The following is a 21,610-nucleotide window of genomic DNA, read 5'->3' as shown; positions in this document are numbered from 1 at the left end:
CAAGTGTATTTAGTCTCCCCCCCCTCCCCCTTGGGGCAGTAGGGGTTAAGTGGCACAGAAGGGCTAAGTGAGGTGCCTATGGTCATGCAGGAAGGCTGTGGCAGAGGCAGGATCAGGGCAGCTGTGCCCAAACCCCTGCAATATCATGGTTGCCTGGAGAAGCCCTCTTGTGCTTGGGGCTCTACCCCCATGAGGAGAGCACCATCCCTGCCCCCAACAGCCACCCTCCACTCCCCGCATTGAACCTGGCTCCTTGCCTGGAGCAACAGCCAGGAACTCCATCTTAGCTGATGGAATGGACACGGCAAACGTGGAACCTGGTGGAAGCCCCCTGGCCTAGATCAAGGGGAGGGGGCAGAGCTGAGAGCCTGAGCACTAACCCAGCTCCAGGATTGGAGGCCTCAGGGCCGTAACCCGCAATGGGGGCTGTGCTGGGGTGGACGCTGGACGTCCTAGACCGTGCTGATCCTGCAGGGCTATAGGCCCAATGTATAATCAATTGCTTCCATTGCACCCCAGCGGCAGCCTTGTGTTCTCTGGTCCAGCACCACTGCATCCAAACAAGCATCACCTAAGGCGGGGGGGGGGGCCACATCCCGCCTGTGGGACCCTCCTGCCCCCCCCCGAGCCCCCGGCCCCTCCTCCGCAGCCTCAGCTCACTACACCACCAGCTTAGTGCTCGGGGCAGGCGGGCCGCGAGCCCTGGTCTGACCTGGTGCTCTGTGCTGCACGGCGAGTGGTGGTACCATCACCAGCCACCGGTGCTCCAGGCAACGCAGTAAGGGGGCAGGGGGGGTCGGCTAGAGCGCAGGGGAGTTTGCGGGGTGGGCAGGGCCGGGGGTGTGGATAGCGGTCGGGGCGGTCAGAGGCCAGGGACCAAGGGGGTTCAATGGGGGCAGGGGTCCGGGGGGGGTAGTCAGGAGGGAGGGGGGGGTTTGGAGGGGGCAGCAGGAGGCAAGCAGGTGGGGGATCGGAGGTGGGGCAGTCAGGGAACAGGGCAGGTTGGATGGGGCAGAAGGCCTGGGGGCCCGTCAGGGTGAGAAGCGGGGGGGGTGGATGGATAGGGACTGGGGCCCAAGCCGTGCCTGGCTGTTTGGGGAGGCACAGCCTCCCCTAACCGGCCCTCCATACAATTTTGGAAACCCGATGTGGCCCTCAGGCCAAAATGTTTGCCCGCCCGACCTAAGGCCTGCCCATGTCAGTCAAATAGCTTCCAGCGTTAGCAGGGCAATCTTCTTCCTAGCACAGACGCAACATGCCGCATGCCGAAGTTGATCCGCTGGTTGGATCAGGAGCTGCTCCGGCCGGAGCCGGGTACTGACGGGGAGCGTGACGTGAACGCTGATCCATGCCTCTGCAATGGAGGCAGGGGCTGAGCCTTCAGCCCTCATGCCCACGCAGGCCCCAGGGCTGATGGATCAGGATCAGGTCCTTCCGCCCTAGAGCCCAGCTCAGAACTGGATACCACGTGCGTTAGGATGAACACTGCTTTAGGATCAAGTCACGACACTTCGCACCGGGCAGGCCCCCACCGTCACGCGCGCCATGCTCGAAAAGCCTCAATCTTAGAGCAGCTGTTTTACCCAAATGAATAAGCCAGAGCCAAGATACGGAAAGGGCCATTTATACACCAGCATGGAATGCAGGGCTTTGCCCTCTATACACAGAGCCCACTCCCCTAAGACAAAGCCAGAGACCTCCCGCGCCAGGCTGTGCAGAAAGTTACAATTAAGCCAAGGAACTCCTTACCACGTGGGCATATTGACCCAACCCTGCTGAGACAATGGGGATCCACCCAGGGGTTAGGAGTGTGATAATCACAGTTCCCAGAAATAATGAGGAATTTAAATCGGGGGGGAGGAGAGGTGTTGAGCCCGCACTTACAAGGGCATCACAGCCAAGGGCAGAGTTATTCGGTAGAGAACAGAGGCAGCCAGAGAGAGGGTGGTGGCACCCCGGCAGTAGGATCTCCCTTGTGGGGAGGCCCCCTCCCCCCCATTGCAGCCACCGAGCAGGTCGCATAAATGCAGACAGAGCCTGCGTTGAGGATCAGGACGCTGGCTGTTCTACGCTGGCCTGAACTCCAGTAGTGTCACAAGCAGGGGCCGGGTCCCAAACTCCTCCGTGGCCTCACACTGTTAGCTCCTGCCTCTGGCCTGGTGCACAGCAGCTAAGGGCCTGCTGTTTCAGGGGTGCTGGGCCAATCCCAGCAGGGGTACAGGCCTTGTGCATGAGCGGGTCCCACCTACTCTGTGTCTGGGGTTAAAGAGGTTTGTTCCACGGGAGGAGGAGGTTGGTTACCCCAGCTCACAGGGGCAGGCTGGGAGCTAAATGAAGCTGGGTTCTCCCCTGCTCATTCCCTTTAAGGGTGGAACCCCCGTTTCCACCTAGCTGCACAGGTAACCAAGGGCAGGATCTAGCGCTGGGGTCTGAGCAGGAAGGAAGCCAGCTCCAATCTCAGCTCCTGGGGAGACAGGCAGAGCAGACAGACGCGGCAGGCGAGCACGCTGGAGTCACAGAGAGGCAACCAAGACGCAAGCCCTGCAGGCCCAGCTGGTGTGAGAATCACACCTGAACCTACCACCCGACAGGGTCTAGCAAGAAGCCAGGAGCAGCATGCCCCTGAAAACCTGCTTCTCCCAGGAAGGAGGGACCACCAATGCTCGAGTGAAAACCATGGCCCACAGCTAACCGGGTACCACACAGAGATCCCGACGAGCGAAAGCCAAGCGTCACTGCTCAGTTGTTGTCTAGATCCTGGCCTATTGCTCAGCACCACCAGCATGTAGTGGGGTTGGGGAGCTCTTGGCCTCAGCTGAAGATAGCCACTACTTCTCCTCCGCCCTGGAACCATCTATCGCCTCACCCCAGTGGTACAGGACCTCTTTGACCCCAGCCAGATGTTGGTGCTTAAGGCCAGCTCCACCTTTGCTGCTTGGCCCCAGCTAGTCAATGGAGTGAAGGAGAAGGGGGTGGGAGAGCTGGTGAGGATGGGGGCTGCTGGTGGAGGATGCATCTAAGCCAGCAGCAGGGATGCACGGATCAGGAAGTGGGTCTGGAAACCGCTCTTGCAGGAGAAGAGCAGAGCTTGGCCAAAGTCCCCCCCCCGCAGCCCCGTACAAGAGACAGCAGCCCCCAGCCATCCAGAGTTCGTCTGATCTTCTTGCAGTCTGGAGAACAGGCCTGGTTCTGGGAACAGCGGCTGGAATTGCACGGGACCATGCAGTTCTCAGCACTGCCACAAGGTGGGGCAGGGGAGCAGAGAGGCAGGAATTCAACACAAACCCCCAGATTTCTCTGTCCCACTTGGGAGTCTTCGGCCAGGCCACAGGGTGGGACCCGGCGGCCTCCCCAGGGTCCGAGCGCGAGCAACAGTCTGGGTGGATAGGCCTCACACTGCCTCACGGGCAACCCTGCTCTTCTTCAGCTTGGAGAGACCCTCATGGACGCCGACTTCTGTGACCCTGCAGAGAGAAAGCGAGACAGACGACCCCAGACTCAGATGGGATGGATCAGACCTGGGTGCTTCCTCTACAGCCCTAGCAAGGGTCCTGCAGCTCCTGGAACTGCAGGGATAAGTTCCCTCCCTTATGGAAAGCAGTAACACCCGCTACACCTAACACCTGGAACTTCCCCGGACAAGCAACAGAGGGTGCTGTGGAGCAGGAGCAAGAGGACTCAGACTTGAAGGTCAGACGGGACCCTCGAGATCTAGTCCAGTGGTTTTCAAAGTTCGGGTTGCGGAATGCAAGGCACTGGGTCGCCTTGCTCAGCTCCCAGGGACCCTGGCAGCCGGCCAGTAAAAGCCAGTAGTCCCTACCTGTTCCGACACCACGCTGCGCCCCAGAAGCGGCCAGCAGCAGGTCCGGCTTGTAGGCAGGGGGACCACAGGGCTCCGTGCGCTGTCCCTGCCCCAAGTACTGGCTCCGCACTCCCATTGGCCGGGAACGGACCCATTGGCCAGTTCCCGGCCAATGGGAGTATGGGGGGGAGGTGCCTGTGGGCGAGAGCCATGCAGCGCCACTTGCGTGCCTCCGCCTAGGAGCCGGACCTTCTGGCCACTTCCGGGGTGCAGCACGGGAAGCCTGCCTCTGCACCCAAGCTGTGCCACGGACTGGGAGCCACCGGAAGTAAGCCCATGCCCCAATCCCCTGCCCCAGCCCTGAGCCTCCCACGAAACCCGGAGCCCCTTTGGCACCCCAAACCCTTCATCCCCAGCCCCGCACCAGAGCCTGCCCCCACAGCCCTGACCCTCTCCTGCACCCCAACTCCCTGCCCCAGCCCAGAGGCCCCTCCCACACCCTGAACGCCTCATTCCCAGCTCTGTTGCGTCACGGGCAACAACAATTTTCTTCAAATGGGTTGCCAGAAAAAGAGTTGAAAACCACTGATCTAGTCTGACCTCCACCAGTGAGCTTGGAAGGATTTGATTTTTACTGGTAAATGTGGAAGGTGGATCTCACCCAACATCCACACACACACACAAATATTTCCATTCATAACTGAGAGGCAAAGTAAGAAAAATGCAACTTGAGACCTCAGTGTTTGATCGAAGGCTATTTACTTGGTACATATTGCCATGGAACACTGCCAATTGGTGTTTAAAACTTTAACGGACAATTTCAATGGCCACTGTCATTAGCTAATTATTGTCTGCCCCCTTGCCGGATCCTCTTCTAGTTTCCTTGTGAAAATTGAAAAATGATAAAAATGGGGGGGGGGAATATTTTAAAATAAATATTGATATTATCCATCAAAATGATAAAAACCATAAACATCGAATTCTGCCAAGCCTACTCATCAGGTTCACACACAGGTGGGAAACTGAATGAGCATAACTCAGGCCCAAATAGCTATTCCATGTATGCAAACTGGGTATAGCCCTGTTGGTCCCAGGATGTTAGAGAGACAAGATGGGTGAGTTTCCCTGCTCACAGTCTACACCAGCCCCAGTAGCACTGGGAATGAGCCCGACTTCCCCGCCCCACCCAGAGATCCAGCTGCTTACACCTGATTCATCTGCAGTTCCTCCCCCTCTTCCTCATCCTCTTGGGGCAGCTGTAGATAAGGGTTGTTCGAAGCCGGGCGGAACTTGTATCCCGTTAGGATGAAGAAAACCAAGGTGGATACTTCGACCAGGAGCTGCAAGGAAGGAAAGAAGGGTCCTTAGGCCTAGCGATTGGAGTCCAAGATCAGTGCAGCTGCTGTTGATGCAGCTGGCTCTGGGGTGGGACATAACAGCACACAGCAACAGTTTAGGACGGGAAGGGAAGAATCACACAATGAGTGATAGGGAAAAAACAACAACGAGGCCTGAATGTGTATTGCCCACCCTGGAATTTGGGAAGGAAACTGACCTGGGAAAGGGGGGCTGTTGAAACGTCTGCAGCTATCTCAGACCCTTGGATTTACATGAAATCTGACCGAGTGCAGCATAGCGCCCCCTAGCACCAGCCGGCTGCAGTAGCCAGTGGGAAGAGTGCTGCAGCTCACAGCATCTCCCGAAGCAGCTGGGCTCTCCTTGGTGGTCTCCTAGCCAACTACTGGCCCAGCAGACGTCTACTTAGCACCAGCTCACAGTCCCAGCTGGGTGGATTGCAGGGTAAGCAAAGGCTGGGGACCAGTCAGAGGCACCTGCATTGCAGATCCCCAGTCGCCACTTCCAGTCCAGAGGCAAGAAAACTCGGCCTATAATACACGTCTTTACAATACAGCATCTCACCAATGGATCTCAAAGCACTTCGCCACCACTCACGTCCAGAGCCCAGCTGGGAGGGCGGGAGATGTCCCCCGTCTTGCCAATAAGGATCTTAGAATGGATCAGTGACATTGCTAGGAATAGAACCCAGGAATCCTGCCTCCCACCCCACCCCCCCTCCTCAGCCTCACCTCATAGAGCCACTGCCACTGGAAGGGGACGGTGAATTTGAGCAGGATGGCAATGACGCGGGAGAAGTAAATGTAACACACGACCTGGAAGAGGGGGAGAGAGAGAGCGACTGAGGCCACGGCAGGGTCCCGGTCCCGTCACGCACACAGTGCTGATGCTGCCAGTGTCCCTGAGAGAGGAGCCAGGGCTGTGGGCACCTACCATGACGTAGTAATGTCTGAAAAGCTTCAGTTTCGCCAGGTTTGTGGCAGCTGGAAATAAAACAAGGGGAGTTTGTCAAACGGCACTGGAAGCAGGTTCCACATTGGGGGGGACGGAGGGGGACAGAGTCCCCCCCAGAGCAAGGGGGTGGAGGGAGCAGCTGGGTTTCTCCGGAGGAAGCCAAGATGGACTCACCTTTGCCATCTGTGCTGGAGGCCTCCTGGAGGTGGCGGATGGACCTGTGGATGGACCAACAGATGCTCAGCGGTTCCCGCCCTCGGCTCTGGAGTTGCCTTTCCCAGGGGCAACTCCACCGGCCTGGAGCAGACGAGCCTGCTGGGCCCATGGCTCACAGGGGCAGGATGCAGAGATCACCTCCGTGGGGACGTGGCCAAGCCAAAGCAATGACTCCCATGGGATTGTGGGAAGATTTGCACCCTTCACCCCACCCCACAAAGCCTTCAATGGTCCCCCAGCACTGTGTCGGGCACCCAGGTTAGTGCACAAAGCCGGGATGCCCCTCTGCACCGGACACTTCCCATGGGGACGTATGGGGGGTGGAGAGTGATTGGCACCACCATGACCCCAGAGAGACGGACATGACAATACCTCCCATGACAGTCCCCCGTAGCACCGTGGGGTCAGCGCTGACTCCAAGGGGAGATCACCCCCTACTAACCCCCTCATCCTGCAGTACAGCAGCATCAGGGTCACAGCTGACTTGGGAGAGAGCCCCCTACAGACCCCCCACCCTGCAGTTTTCCTCCATTTCCCATCCAAGCATTGACCCAGCTTAGCTTGCGAGACCTGGCAGGTTCCCAACCCAAGGCAGTAGTGCTGCTGAGATGGGCTCCGGGGCAGAACCCCCCCCCCGGCTCTTACCACACCACGGGGAAGAGGATGGCCCCGCAGCAGAGCAGGTCCACCAGGAAGAGGATCTGCTTCCAGGAGGCGTAGTCACTGCTGCCCTCCTCCGAGGACTCGATGATAATGTAAGCGACGTTTGCCAGCACCTGCGCAATGGGAAAGGCGGGTGGTGAAGGGACTTCGCAGCCCCAGATGGGCATCCTGCAGGCGGGCACTAGCCGTCGCTGCCCAAACACCTGCCACCCCAGCGTGGGCCCTGTATCTTCCCCCCGCTTGCCGAAACGCCAGGGCAGAGCAGGGTGCTACCACCTGGCTCTTATTTAGCCCTTTTCATCTGAAGATCTCCAAGCGCTTCCACAAGGAAGGGCAGTACCATCATCCCTATCTCGCACATGGGGAAACTGAGGCACAAGGGGGGGGTGGGGAGGCAACTTGGCTGAAGTCACCCAGCTGACAAGGGGCGGAGCGGGTAGCAGACCCCACATCCCCCAAGGTCCAGCCCAGGGCTCTGTCCATGAGCCAACGGGGCTTCACCGAGGGAATCGCTTGCCCAAATCGTTCGCTTTCAGCACCGGGAGTCCAAAATGAGCCCGGACAGATCCGGCTACGGTGTCCCTAGGAGGTGGGGAGGGGGCACCTCAGGGTGGACGTAAGCGACCCCACCCCGACTCCAGCCCCATGTCCCCACCCAGCACAGCTCTGGCTTTTAAGGCAGAATGGCGAGGAGGCAGCCGCCCACAGAAGTGGCAGCTCCCCTCCTCCCCAGCCGTCGCGCCTCTCACCTGCAAGGGGATGACGATCACAAAGAGCTTCTTCTCTTTGTCCGACAGGATGTACTTGATGAAGGCCCAGCCTGTCCCAATCAGCGCGATGGTGATGAAGAGCAGGGCGCCCTTCAGCCTGCAAGGGACCCAGAGGCAACTCAGGCGGGCGCCCTGTTCTGGGAGGCAGGGCGGGCCCAGGGCGAGCCACAGAGGGGCTGTGGGACTGAAGAAACCGGGACACGCCCCCCTCCCCCGCGCAACTGCCCCTGCTCCTCACAGCGCCCCCTGCTGGGAGAGGCTGGAACTGCAGTATCCAGGAGCTTCCCCCACAGGCAGCGCTCCTGCCCTGCTCTATACAGCGCCCCCTACAGGAAGAGGCTGCGATTGGAGTGGCTAAAAGCTCCGCCCACAGCCAGCCCTCCTACACCATCCCCTGCAATTATCAGCTCCAAGCAGTCAGTGTCCTACGACACCCTCCAGGGCCCCTCATGCTGGGTGGACTGTGGTAGCGAGACCTCCCCAGCAACCCTCCCAGTGGTGGCAAGCACCACCCCCAGCCAGTGCCCCCTGGTGGGAGAAACTGGGACTACAATACTTGCAAGCTCCCCCATTATCCAGTGGCTCCCCCAGGGCCCCCACCCCCGGAGCCAGCCGTGATGCTGGGCTATCGATGTCCCCTCTGCGTAGGCCCCGTAACCGGACGCTCTGAACTTACAGGTGGGTCACGAAGTACATGACGGCTAAGCTCTCGATCGGGTGACCCTCGGTGTTAATGAAATAGTAGTTGATCTGAGAGAGAGGACAGAGAACGGGGTCTCAGTTGGAGCCTCCCGATTCAGGCTAGACAGGCTGGGAGAGCGCCCACCACAGCCACCCAAAGGCCATCTGCTTGTTAGGGAGCTGGTGGCAAAGCCGAGGGGACTCGGAGCCATTCACCTCCGTGTCCCGGCCGGGTAACAGCCATCGCGAGACAGCTGTCGGGCAGCCAGTGCACAAGAGGAGTCCAACGGGTCTCAGCCCCGCATGCCAGAGAGACACCATTGTCGTCTTGGGGATAGACCAGCCCTTCCCCGAGAAGGGTCAGAGATTCTTAGCAGGGGTGACCCAGGCTTAGAGGGAGGGAGGGGGACACTGTCCCGGCCAGCGCGCTGAGAGCAGAGAGGACCCTGGGACCAGGCAGGCCATCATGTTCAGTTTGCCCCGAAGCTTTTCGAGGGGCGCTGGATTCAGGCTAACACCTTACAGGCTAGCGTCTTCCTCTACCCAATCCCCTGAGCCAGCAGGCCCTGGGCACATGTCACCTCTTAGACAGGGACACCTCAACTAGGCTGAGGCCGAGGCTCATGGGGGTCAGCGGGAGCCCGACTGCAGTGAACCCAGGTATGGCTGCTGTCCAATAACACCAGGCTCTACCAGCTTTCTGTGCGTGTCCCAGACCTAACACAATGGGGTCGTGGTCCATGACTGGGGTTCGTAAGAGCAACCGTACTACAAACACCTAGCTCACAGATTGCTTTTCATCTATGGGTCTCAAAGCACTTTACAAAGGAGGGTTGGCAGCATCATTCCCATTTCATAGATGGGGAAACTGAGGCACAGAGGAGCAGCTTGCCTGAAATCAGCCAGCAGGCCAATGGCTCGCGCCCAGGTCTCTCAAGCCCTTTGTCCCTGGGCCCACCTGCATTGGCGTAGCTGTCTACTTACACTGTGAAAGAGGAGAGAAAGGGCCTTGGTATACGCTAAGGCGGCCATAAGCCAGTGGATTTTGAACACGCTGAACCTGCAGGTAGAGAGACACAATCAGGTGGGTGCCCATGGCGGCTCCGTGGCAGGGCAGGGTGGGGTACAACAGAGAGAAGGCTGCCTGCCCGGGAAAAGCAGTGTGGACACAGTCGACCAGAGGGGCGGGGCTCACTTGTGCTGGCAGAGGAAGTAGACCCACACGGTGGCCGCGGCCAGGAAGCAGGCGGACATGACCAGGTAGAGTTTGATGAGGGGGATCTCGGCAGCCGACAGGTACCCGTCCGGGTTCTTCTCCCGGATCATCACCTGCAAAGCAGAGACGGAGTCAGTGCAGAGTGGGAGCTATGGCTGGGGGAGATGCCACCGCCAGGAGGTCTGATCCAGGGTGGCAGGGGAGCACCAGGCTAGAGGGGCCCCTTGCTTTGGTCTGGAGTGGTGGGGGAAACACTGGATGGACCACTGATCTGATCCAACATGCAGGGGGGGATACCAGGCCAGAGGGGCTAGCTGGTCTGATCTCCCATAGCAGGGGCGCAACAGGAGGCTAGATGGGACTGGGAGCAACAAACACAGACCAAGGATGTATGACAAACCCCGCCGCGTGCTGTGGCTTTGGAAATGCGTGGCGTGCCCGCAGTTTGCTCTAGACTTGCCGTGCCTGGCGGATAAAGCCCTGAATTGGAACACTGATGACCTGGGTTCAAATCCCAGGCACTTGTACTCCACAGCCCCGTAAGGACCCCTCATGGCCCATTCATCCTGTCGATGGCAGCAGGACAAGCGTTTGGGGCTCAGTGTAGGGAATCTGAGCAGCCTGGGCTTCTACTTAGGTGGTCAGGTCTTTGGGGCAGGGACTGGCTTTGCGTTCTGTGTCTGTACATTGCCGAGCACAGGAGGGTCCTGGGCCGGGACTGGGGCTCCTAGCCACTACAGCAATACAAATATCTAGCTCATATAGCACTTTCTAGCCACATATCTCAAAGCACTTCGCAGAGGTCAGTGTCATTATCCCCATTTTACAGATGGGGAAACTGAGGCACGGGGGGTGGGGGGGGGAAAGTGGCTCACTCAGGGAATAGGACCCAGGTCTCCTGAGTCCCAGTCCCAGTGCTTTACTCTGCTTTCTAATCCGCCCGGAGGCAGAGAGGGGAAGTCTGTAGCAGAGGATCAGAACTCTAGTGCCTCCACGGGGGGGGGGGGGGGGGGGGGGCTACCGTCCCCCAAATGCACACTCACGGTGATGTCGTAAGGCATCTGGTTTGCCGGGGCTCTGTTGTGGCAGTTGTGAAAGTTGAGGTTGTACAGACCTTCCGCCTCCGAGCCAATCACTACGTGGAACTGCAAAGACAGAGGGGGAGAGACCCGAGTTACCGGTCAGGGCTCTGATCGGAAGTATCCAGCCTGACTCGTTGCAGGAGACAGGCCGAGGATCCCCCCTGCTCAGTGGAGTTCCCATTACAGACACGTCAAGACTCCAGGGGCTCTGCCCCTCCCTCTCTGGGCTGCAGCCCGTTCTGGCCCAGGAAGGGCGGGGAGCAAGTCAACCCAGCAGCAGTTCTAAGGAGCAGTGTGCAGCCCTCACTGGCCAGGACAGGCCTTGTAGCGAGACAGCTGGGTCCAGCCCCATTCAGCAATGATCAGGGATACCAGACTAGACTGACCAAAGGGGCTCATCCCACACAGCAGGAGGTGGGATGCCATTGGACCAGGCCACTTATTTGATCTGATGTGTCAGGGAGGAGAGGGGAACAGGCTACAGGGAAGCAGATACCAGGATAGTTGGGCCAGGCTGACCTGCCTTGGAAGTGAGGGTGGGGAGATGCCAGGCCGGATGGGCCCACAGGTCTGAGCTTGGGGGCGGGGGGGAAAAACACAGGGGAAGAACACAAGCTGTTGGCTTGTTCCAGGAGGGCCCTTCCTCCATCCAGCCGGGCGACACTTACGCTGAAGTTGTAGGAGTCGTTCACGTTCCCTAGAGCCAGGACCAGATCTTCCACTCTGTGGCCGGAATCCTGCTGCACAAGAAAGGCCAGTAAGGAGCAACGTGCACAGAGCTGGAGAGTCCCCTGCCGCCCGTGGGAGAGGAGGAAAGAGTGGGGCTTACTCTGCCCAGGGATCGCCTGGAGCCTGGCTTACCACCACGCCAGCGGCTCAGCCGTGCTACAGTTCCCAGCTGCTGGTCCGTGGGCGAGGGCTGCTTGTCATACCGCCGCAAGCAACGACCAGGACTCTGTCGCTCCCCGCTTCCCATCCAGCCCGATTCCCCAAAGCCTGCCCCTCTCCCCAGCCTCTCTGTCCCACAACGGGCAGTTGGCACCCCGGGCTCTGCTGAGAGAACGGTGCTGGAATCGGGAGGCAGCAGGTGCCAGCAGAAGTCTAGTGACCTGGCACAGCTGCCTGGGAACCGCCCTAGGCTCAGTCTCTGAAGGGCATGTACCTGCTTGGCTTCGCCCTCTGTCTTCTTCTGGGGGCTTCCCGCATTGGGCCCTTTACCAGGCACTTCCTGCTGTGTTTCTGTGCCTGGAAGAACGAACACGCCCCTTCGTCAAGGACTAGATGGCGTTAACTCCAGCTCCTGCTGGCGTGGCTCAGGCTGGGAGCCACTCCTGCCCCCCACCTCCTCTCAGGCCCTTGCATCAGCTGCTCCCCAAAAAGCCACCTTGCACCAGGCAGACTCCTTGCTGGCTTGCCCCATTTGCTGTGCAGCTGTTCAATCCCACAAGCTCAGCAGAGTCAGGATGGGTTACTACGCGGAGGAGAGACCTCCAACGAACAAGCGGATGGCACACTCCCTTCCAAGCCAGCGCCAGACAGGAGGGATCGGCTGTGGTTACGGCACTGCACCGTGACGGAGGAGATCTGGGTTCAATCGCTGGCTCTGCACAACCTTGGGCAAGTCACTCCAGCTCTATGCCTCAGTTTCCCCATCTATACCCTGGGGAAAAGCCTTCCCATGTCTGTTTAGACGGAGCTCTCCAAGACAGGGACCGTCTCTTACTATGTGTCTATGCAGCACCCAACACAATAGGGCCTCAATCGCAGCTGTGGCTGGGACAGGACTAATATGATTATACAGTACATACTATGGGATACTTGACATTAACTCCAGCCGTCCGTTGGGCCAACTCCGACAACGATGACCTGCCTCCTTGGCATTAGCTGCCGTAGTAGCCTCAACTTCCTATCCTAAACACGAGCACGAGTGCTGGGTGTCTATTACATAGCTGCCACATTCCACCCCAAAGATGGCTGCATTTCAAGCACTGGGGTCCCGCTACATCTGTAATCTGGCCATGTTCCCCCTGGTGCTTTGAGATCCTTGGAACAAAGGTACCCCCGAAGCACACAGAGTTACATATTGAGTGCATGGGGCAATGCTAGCGGGATCAGATGCACCTGCCATGTTAAGCAATTAACTGCAGCGCTCTCATTAGGGAGAAAACTAGCTCCTTCTTGAGCAGCATGGAGAAGGCTACTTCACGCCGGGCAAGTAGGAGACAGCAAGACCTGGGCGTCTAGGCCGCTTCCAGTCTCCCTCACCTTTACTGGCAGCAGCCTGGGCCTTGCTATCGTTGGCTGGTTTCGGATCTGAGCCCCCATTCTGCACCTCGGGGATCAGACCGGAATAAATCTGCAGCTTCTTCTGCTCTCCCAGCTTCCGCACTTGGACCCTGAAAGGACAGAACCAAGCGTCAGTACGGGGGGCGTGACACAATGGAGATGGGTTCACCCCCCCAGAGTCGGAAGGGACGTGGAGAGAGGGGGCGGGATCAGTAATGCAAAGGGTCGCTCTCCCAACACACCCTACTAAAGGATGCCTCCTGTTTCAGGTCACTGGGAGCCAGGACACCTGGGTTCTGTTCCTAGCTCTGGGAGAGGGACGTGGGGTCTAGTGTGGTTATAACTGGGAGCTAGGACTCCTGGGTTCTACTCCCAGCTGGGAGGGTCTAGTGCTCAGAGTAAAAGTAGCAGTTTAATTTTTCTGCTGCCTTTTCCATTTCACTGTGTAACCTCCTGTAACAAGAGGATACGTAGGAGCACCTGACTGATCTTCTGTCTACCATTCACTCATTAATTTATACACCACCATCACATCTCCTTATTTATTCCCTGTCTAATCCTAGTCCTCTTTCACACACCACCTGATATCAGGGGTGGTTGCAGGCAGCGATGGTGACATGAGCTGTCTGCATATTTGCTAGGGGCTGCTCTGATCCCTGGACCCGGAAGAGTCTAGGAACTAGGCTAACTTGCCGTTAACGGCTCCAGTCGATTTAGCGGGAGGCCGGATGAGGAATCCAATGAAATATACATAAGCGCAGACAGAATTTCACTTGCCTTTTCTGGTTGACGTCGATGAGGAAGAGGATTCGTGACTCCGCTCCATTTTGTTCCAAGGTGCAGTTATGAGATTCCTTCCCCTGCAGAGAGGAAAACTGCCCCGCATCAGATCAGACAAAAAAAAAAAACATGTACAAGCTAACTAATTACCACCATCTGGATTTACAGTAGGCCCCAAATCAGGGCCCTGCTGTGTAAGATGCTGTACGTAGTAAGAGACAGTCCCTGCCTCAGAGTGTTTACAATCTAAATAGCCAAAAGACAGGGAGGGAGGGAGGGGATGTGACACTCAACAGGTCAGTGGCACAGCTGGGAATAGAACTGAGGTCCTATCAACTTCCAGTCCAGAGCTCTACCCACTAGACCCTGCTGCCTCTCCAAGGGACTGATTCACATTCACTTCCCCTACAGCCAGTCTTTCCAGTGGCTCCCAGAGGTAACCGATGGCAGATTCCGGACATTCCCCCTTCCGGATTCCTTTGCAACAGCCTAGCCCTGGAGAACCCATCTGGGTTCCATGCGGTGAAGCCAGTTACCGCTGCTCAGGGGATCAGCCAGAAGGGGTCACTCAAGAACAACACATCACCCATTGAGCAGGACTCCCCCTCCAGAACACCAGCGTTTCCCAAACAAACTCAGAAGAGTCTGCATGCACACACAGAGAATGGCAACTCACTGGGTAGGAAAGGGCCTCGCGAATCCTCGTCCTGGACAAGCTGAAGCCGACCTGGAAAGAGAAAGGATTCATCTGTTATAACCAAGCCCTTCTCTGCATTAGCAAGGGGCAAATCCCTAAGCCTTTCGCAGATGGGGAAGGCTCGGGTGGGGCAGGGCACAGAAACTCTGCCAAGAGGCAGCCAGCCATGATGTCTCCCATACAGGGCATCAAGATGCCCCATGATACACAGTTACGGCCCTCCAGACCAGCTCACTGATCAACTCCAGGAGGCCCGAAGGTATCCGGCTACTTGGATTTCTTACCAGATGGACTGAGTGTTGGGGGAAGTCCATAAGTTACTTGACCATTCTCAAAAAATGTGTTCAGACCCACCCACCCCTTGGAACACTGAAACCCGCCAAATTAAGGACCCACCCAGCCCCTAATGCATTATGAATTTTATGGACAGCCCTTTGGAGGGGGAGCCCTGCTGGCTGCTTCTAGGGTATGTCTTCACCGCAGTCACAGAGGTAACTCGGGCTCTTATTCAGGTGGTTTCCTCTACCCCCCCACAAACAAAACACTCCCCCAGCTGGCCTGGCTGAGGGTATAGGCTAGCGCCAGGAATCTGATCCATCTTAGGTACTTAAATGACCTACACACACACACACACACACACACACACAACCCCACAATATTTCATGTATTTAACCTTCCAAGTGCTGTTAACATCTTTTTTTTTTTTTGAAGTATCTCAATGGGCCTCTATTCTCCATCTAAGTGACTTGCCCAAGGTCACATAGGAAGTTGGTGGCAGAGCACAGAACTGATCTCCCAGTTGTAGGCCAGGGACCTGGGCCATTCTTCCTCTGCCTGATTGGAACCCAGGACAGCAGGTGTCTCAGACCTAAAGTTTAGCTCAACCCAGCCATCTCTGCTCCCAGCGGAGAGAATGCTAGATTCATTGCAGGAGCGCCCCACAGGTGTGAACCACCCTGGGGCAGCGCCATTCACACCCACACCTGCTGTCCCCTTGGGAATCACGGGCGGGGAGAGGTGGGGTTCGCTTCCTGGCATGCACCATGAACTATTATGTGACTGCAGTCCTCCTGGGAAGAGCCGCTGCGCTTACCCATGGCTTCTCCTGCTTGGCGCTGCCAAGGCCAAGATGCAGCCGGCTCACGTTCACCTCCAGGGAGCCATTCGCGTAGAAGCCAAAGGTGTTCAAATGGATGTCAGCCCTCTTCTCGCCCTGAAATAGACGAGGCAGGAAGCCATCACACCACCAAGCCCATTAGACTGGCTTACAACAGCAACAGAACACAAGGCAGGGCTCCACGCCACTCCCAAGGCTCCAGGGGTCAGGGATGGGAAACAAGGGACAGCCCCACGCAGCAGCCTCCAGCCAGAGGGCAGCACCTCAAGGTGCCCTTTAAAGTCACTCTGGTGCAGCCAGCCAGAGAGGTGGGGCCCAGAACGCCTCTTCCACCCTTGGCGAGCCAGATTAATCTCACTGCCAGAGCTGCAGAGGCATCAGAATTGCTTCCCCTTCAGAAGAGGAAGTGACTTCGGAGGCGCAGGGGGGTAGAGGCTGGAGCAGGAGCGAGATTAGAGGGTTTCGGATCCAGATCACGTGTCTGCATCAGCCAAGCGCCATTTCGTCACACGGAGTCACCTGGGATGTGGCAATATGGTGACCCATAGGGACGGGACTGCACCAAATCTAACCCAGCCCACATACTACAGCGACGGGCTGCTCCCGTAGACACAGCTGCTTAAAGAAGATGAGTTCATTGCTCAGCACCAGACAGGCTCAGAGCGGTACTGAGCCCAGGATCTGAGCCATGTTTTTCTCCCGGAGAAGGGAGTCAGCTGTGATGCCACCTAAATCAAAGCCTGAGAACTGAGCGCTCCTCCCAGCCCGTAGGGAAGCTCACACCTGAATCCATAGCCAGCTCCAATCTCTGTTAAGCAGGCAAAGCAAATCCCAGACGTCAGCACCCCCTCCAAGCGCACACAAACATTAGACCGGAGCTCTGGCCCGTTTGTAATTAAAATAATAGATCTCCGGCCCCAAGGAGATCAGACTGGGATGTGTTAGAGGAGAGGAGGGAGAAGAACAGGTTGGGGGAAATGGGCGGGGGGGGGGGGGAGATAAGGTGTTGGGTGAGTAGAATGGGGGAGGGTGGCCAGGGGTGGGACACAAGGTGAGAGCAGGGCGCTGTCTTCATCCAGCAGAACATGTGGAAACAAAGCAACCCCCCATGTAGCCAACGAGTTCATCTGATCATTTAATTGTGTTATCTAGTGTCCCGGTGTTATTTGCATTTCAGTTGCTAAATAAACGTACTGAAATAAAACAGAAAGCTTGGAAAGTCTGGCTGACACCCTTCTCAGCCGCCCATGCCTGAGGGTCCAACCCCCCGTTCCTTCTCTGGGCTTCCACACCCTGGAAACATTGGGCTGCCCAAACCGCAGCCCATGTATCCATGTGACATTGTCTCAACACCTTGCAAACTCAGATCCGCTCCAGACTCCCCCCAGTCCCCATCTGGGGATCCCCCAAACACCAATGACCTTGTCCACATCAGGCCCCCCCCCAGTTACCCAGACCCCCACTCCCCCACCACTGCGTTCTCAGAGCATTTCCACCTGGAAGTCCAGGGGCTGCTGCGTGAGGGGTCACCAAGGGAGGAGGTGGTCTGGGAAGTTGGTCAGGGCCAGGCGCCATGGGGAGGAGTGGCGGAGGGGAGAGGGTTTGTGGAAGGGCCGAGGTGGACGATGGGGAAGGTGTAACTGAGACAAGGAGGGGAGAGATGGAGGCTGGGGGGGGATCATGAGGTGCTGGGGAGAAGGCAAGGGAAGTCAGGGAGAGAGGAAGGACTCAGGGAGATTCCCGGGGGTGTTCCCAAGGGTAATTCAAGTCCCAGCAAGCAGGGGGGGGGGATCATGCAGGGGAGGCCTCAGAGTGGGGGGGAGGGGGGAAGGGAAGCTGGCAGCTCAAAGCCTGAGGGGGGGGGTGTCAGTCCCATGCCAGGTGTGGGTTGTGGGCAGTCCCCAAAGCCAAGGTAGGCCGGTCCCTTCCCAGGGTTGGATAGGGTTGGTCAAGTCCTGAGGGTCAGGAAGTCCCATCCTGGGATTATGATCCCCATCCGAGGGGGGGGTCCAGTCCTGTCCCGTCCCAGGGGAAGGGGTCCCCAGCTCAGGGGCTGGTCTCATCCCGGGTGGGGGGTAGGGTAGGACCAATCCGTGGGGGAGGGGGGTGTCAGCCCAGTCCAGTCGGGTCGGGTCTGATCCCTGGGGGGTGGGGGGGTGGGGTCGGGTCGGGTCTGATCCCTGGGAGGGGTGGGGGGGGGGTCGGGTCGGGTCTGATCCCTGGGAGGGGTGGGGGGGGGGGTCGGGTCGGGTCTGATCCCTGGGAGGGGTGGGGGGGGGGGTCGGGTCGGGTCTGATCCCTGGGAGGGGTGGGGGGGGGGGGTCGGGTCGGGTCTGATCCCTGGGAGGGGTGGGGGGGGGGGGTCGGGTCGGGTCTGATCCCTGGGAGGGGTGGGGGGGGGGGGTCGGGTCGGGTCTGATCCCTGGGAGGGGTGGGGGGGGGGTCGGGTCGGGTCTGATCCCTGGGAGGGGTGGGGGGGGGGTCGGGTCGGGTCTGATCCCTGGGAGGGGTGGGGGGGGGGGTCGGGTCGGGTCTGATCCCTGGAAGGGGTGGGGGGGGGGGTCGGGTCGGGTCTGATCCCTGGGAGGGGTGGGGGGGGGGGTCGGGTCGGGTCTGATCCCTGGGAGGGGGGGGGGGGGGGTCGGGTCGGGTCTGATCCCTGGGAGGGGTGGGGGGGGGTCGGGTCGGGTCTGATCCCTGGGAGGGGTGGGGGGGGGTCGGGTCGGGTCTGATCCCTGGGAGGGGTGGGGGGGGGGTCGGGTCGGGTCTGATCCCTGGGAGGGGTGGGGGGGGGGTCGGGTCGGGTCTGATCCCTGGGAGGGGTGGGGGGGGGTCGGGTCGGGTCTGATCCCTGGGAGGGGTGGGGGGGGGGGTCGGGTCGGGTCTGATCCCTGGGAGGGGTGGGGGGGGGGGGTCGGGTCGGGTCTGATCCCTGGGAGGGGTGGGGGGGGTCGGGTCTGATCCCTGGGAGGGGTGGGGGGGGGTCGGGTCGGGTCTGATCCCTGGGAGGGGGGGAGGAGGGTCGGGTCGGGTCCGGTCCGGTCTGATCCCTGGGAAGGGGAGGGTCGGGTCCGGTCGGGTCCGGTCCGGTCTCCCCAGGCCGCGCTCACCGTCAGCACCAGGCGGTGGATCCGGCCCGCGGCGCCCCCGAGCAGCAGCAGCAGCGGGAGGAGCCGCCCCAGCCCCCGCGAGGCCCCGGGCCCCCGCCGCCTCCGGCCGAACATCCCTGGGCACCGGCTGGCCGCCCCGCCTCGTCCCGTCCCGGTCCGGCCACTCAGACTCCGCCCCCCGCCTGCCTCCGGGTCCGCCAATCGGCGCGCCGCGACCCCGCCTCGCCGCTAATCATCGCCCAGCTCGTCACTTGCACCCGCCCCCTGCCGGGAAGGTCAACCAATACAAGCGCGACGTCCGTTATCCCCGCCCTCAGGCCTTGAGGCTGACAGGGAAACGCACCAATGGCAGCGTTTCCCATGCTGCCTTGGGCTGGAACTCCATTTCCTATGATGCCTAGCGCTAGAAACTACATTTCCCATCAGCCCGAGGGGGAACCCTATATTTCCCATGATGCCTAGCCAGAGAGGGCTTCCCCTTCCTGGAGCTCATTGGCTGGAACTACAATTCCCAGGATGCTCTGGGGCCTTTACCTTGTGGGCACCTCTGGGGTGGGGTGTGGCAGCTACAGGGGGCAGAGAGGCTGTGGGGCGTGACCCTGTTCTAATGGGGGGCTGGGGCTGGCTTAGATTTGCTGCAGCTTGAGCCCCACCGCTTGGGGCCAAAGCCTCAGCCCGGGGTGCCGGGGCTCCGGTTACAGGCCCCCCCTGCCTGGGGCTGAAGCCCTGGGGATTCTGTTTGAGCCCCCCTGCCTGGGGTGGTGGGGCTCAGGCTTTGGCTCCCCCCGCCCCGCCCCAGGGGTCATGTAGTAATTTTTGTTGTCCGAAGGGGGTCACAGTGCAATGAAGTTTGAGAAGCCCTGAATTCTAAGACAATGGAAAGGGGTGCACCTGGGAGCTAGGACGCCTGGGTTCTAGGCCCAGCTCTGGGATGGATTCGGGTGGTCTAGCAGTTAGAGCTGGGAGCCAGGACCCCTGGGTTCTATCCTGGTTCTAGGAGGAGGTTTGGTCTAGTGGTTAGAGCAGTGGCAAGCTGGGAATCAGGACCCCCGGATTCTAATTCCCATTAGATTTCCCAAGGGAGGGGTGGGGCTTTCTGGTGGGGTTCTGAGGCTCAGTACAGACATGCCAGTAAAGAACTTTTGAGGCCCTGGGATAGACGCTGGTGGAGCCAGCTGAACTGTGAACATGAATACTTCATCACAACTTGCGAAAATAGCAGGGGCTTTTTCATAACCACAGTTGCTCGGCGCTGCAATTTTATGTCTCAAAGCTGCATCTTCACCACACCCTCCTCACGGCACACTGGAGCCTTGACTTCCAGCTGAGTCATAGGAGAGAGCACCTCCTACTACAGCCCAACACCTCTGCCTAACCCCGTTTAATTATTTCATGATTATTAGGTGTCTTGCAATAGCACTGGGAGGCCCCCAACATTTTGCTGGTGCTGTACAAACATATAACAAGGAGAGCGTCCCTGCTCCAAAGAGCTTACAGACCAAGACAAAAGACAGCAGGTGATAAAAAAAACAGCTGTCTAGTGAGGGGAACACAAGGAAACAATAAAATGATACTGATTAGCATGAAAAACAGTGAAAATCTCAAATCTGTAGCCTTACCCCATCAAGCTTTTTATGAGTGTCCCAGCAGAGAAGCATTTTAAGGAAGGCTTGGAAGGAGAAAATGCTTGGAGAATGCTCAAAGATGCTTGTGGGGGGAAAAGTTTAAATGAACATTTAAGACATTGCCATCATTTCTGGAAAGAGGAGGGACTTGGTGTGGATGTGATATGTTGATACATATAAGAGATGATAGGTAGGGTGGGGATAGGAAAGGGGTTAAAATGAAGACTAGTATCTTAGCTTTCTCACTTTGACAACACTCCTCTCGTTTGTTATGGAAATAAAGCAGTGCTGAGCTGAAAGCCGGTGGGATCAGAGCTAGAGCTGGGTGGGAACCTGTCCTGCAAGGGTTTGAGATTTTGAAATCTTTTCCACATCTCGATCTTGAATCAAGTTGAAAAGTCAAAATCTCGAAGATTCTTGGGATAAGCTGAAAAATATTGAGCCATTGAGTCAATCAGAACAGTTTGCTTTGATAATTTAGGAGCGTTTCGTTCCAATGTTGACCTTTTAAAAATAATTTTTACATGTTCTCTCATGAATTCATGAACATTTCAAAATGAGACGTTGCTTGGAACTAAAAAAAAATAAACTTTCGTTTTGAAAATGTGGAAATGTTATAGACGCTGAGTTTTTAATCTGCTGGAGGGTGTTCCCTCTGGCTCCGCCCCCACTCCACCCCTTCCCCCAAGACCCCACCCCATGCTGCTTATGCCCCTATTTATAGGCCCCACCCCACCCTGCTTTGGCCATCATTCCAGAGGACATGCTTTCATGCTGATGACGCTCGTTAAAAAAATAATGTGTTAAATACATTTGTGACGGAACTCCTTGGGTGAGAATTGTACGCCTCCTGCTCTGTTTTACCCACATTCTGCCATATCATTCATGTTATAGCAGTCTCGGGTGATATCCCAGCACATGTTGTTCATTTTAAGAACACTTTCACTGCACAAAACGCAAAGAAGGTACCAATGTACCAATTGGGGAGAAGGATAGCTCAGTGGTTTGAGTATTGGCCTGCTAAACCCAGGGTTGTGAGTTCAATCCTTGAGGGGGCCATTTAGGATCTGGGGCAAAACTTGGGGATTGGTCCTGCTTTGAGCAGGGGGTTGGACTAGATGACCTCCTGAGGTCCCTTCCATCCCTGATATTCTATGATTCTATGTGAGATTTCTAAAGATAGCTGCAGCACTCCACCCAAAGTTTAAGAATCTTGTTGGGAACACTGGGGCATGGCCACCAGCCTCTCGGCACT

The 21,610-nt window shown here is 57.9% G+C and overlaps 1 protein-coding gene across 2 annotated transcripts; it reads right to left on the bottom strand.

Moving 5' to 3' along the window:
* Positions 1-1,608: 1,608 nt before the first annotated feature.
* Positions 1,609-18,888, bottom strand: GPR108 (G protein-coupled receptor 108). 2 transcript variants are annotated; one of them, XM_084610647.1, is made up of 18 exons: positions 18,731-18,888; positions 15,597-15,716; positions 14,483-14,533; positions 13,804-13,886; positions 13,006-13,136; positions 11,903-11,985; positions 11,409-11,480; positions 10,702-10,803; positions 9,638-9,771; positions 9,427-9,502; positions 8,438-8,511; positions 7,741-7,858; positions 6,974-7,104; positions 6,287-6,330; positions 6,092-6,141; positions 5,890-5,973; positions 5,009-5,142; positions 1,609-3,464 (listed from the first exon to the last, which is right to left on the bottom strand). In XM_084610647.1, exons 1-18 carry the CDS (start codon positions 18,842-18,844, stop codon positions 3,392-3,394), a joined length of 1,674 nt encoding a protein of 557 aa, XP_084466773.1. In that variant the 5' UTR covers positions 18,845-18,888; the 3' UTR covers positions 1,609-3,391. The 2 variants fall into 2 exon arrangements, with proteins under 2 accessions (XP_084466773.1, XP_084466774.1); XM_084610648.1 differs by having other exon boundaries at positions 11,409-11,477.
* Between the last annotated feature and the right edge of the window lie 2,722 nt (positions 18,889-21,610).

This window comes from Lepidochelys olivacea (genome assembly GCF_965140295.1).
Source record: "Lepidochelys olivacea isolate rLepOli2 genome assembly, chromosome: 20".
NCBI classification, from domain to species: domain Eukaryota; kingdom Metazoa; phylum Chordata; order Testudines; family Cheloniidae; genus Lepidochelys; species Lepidochelys olivacea.
The sequence above is the reverse complement of the archived record's forward strand: the minus strand, read 5'-3'. Positions and strand labels throughout refer to the sequence as shown.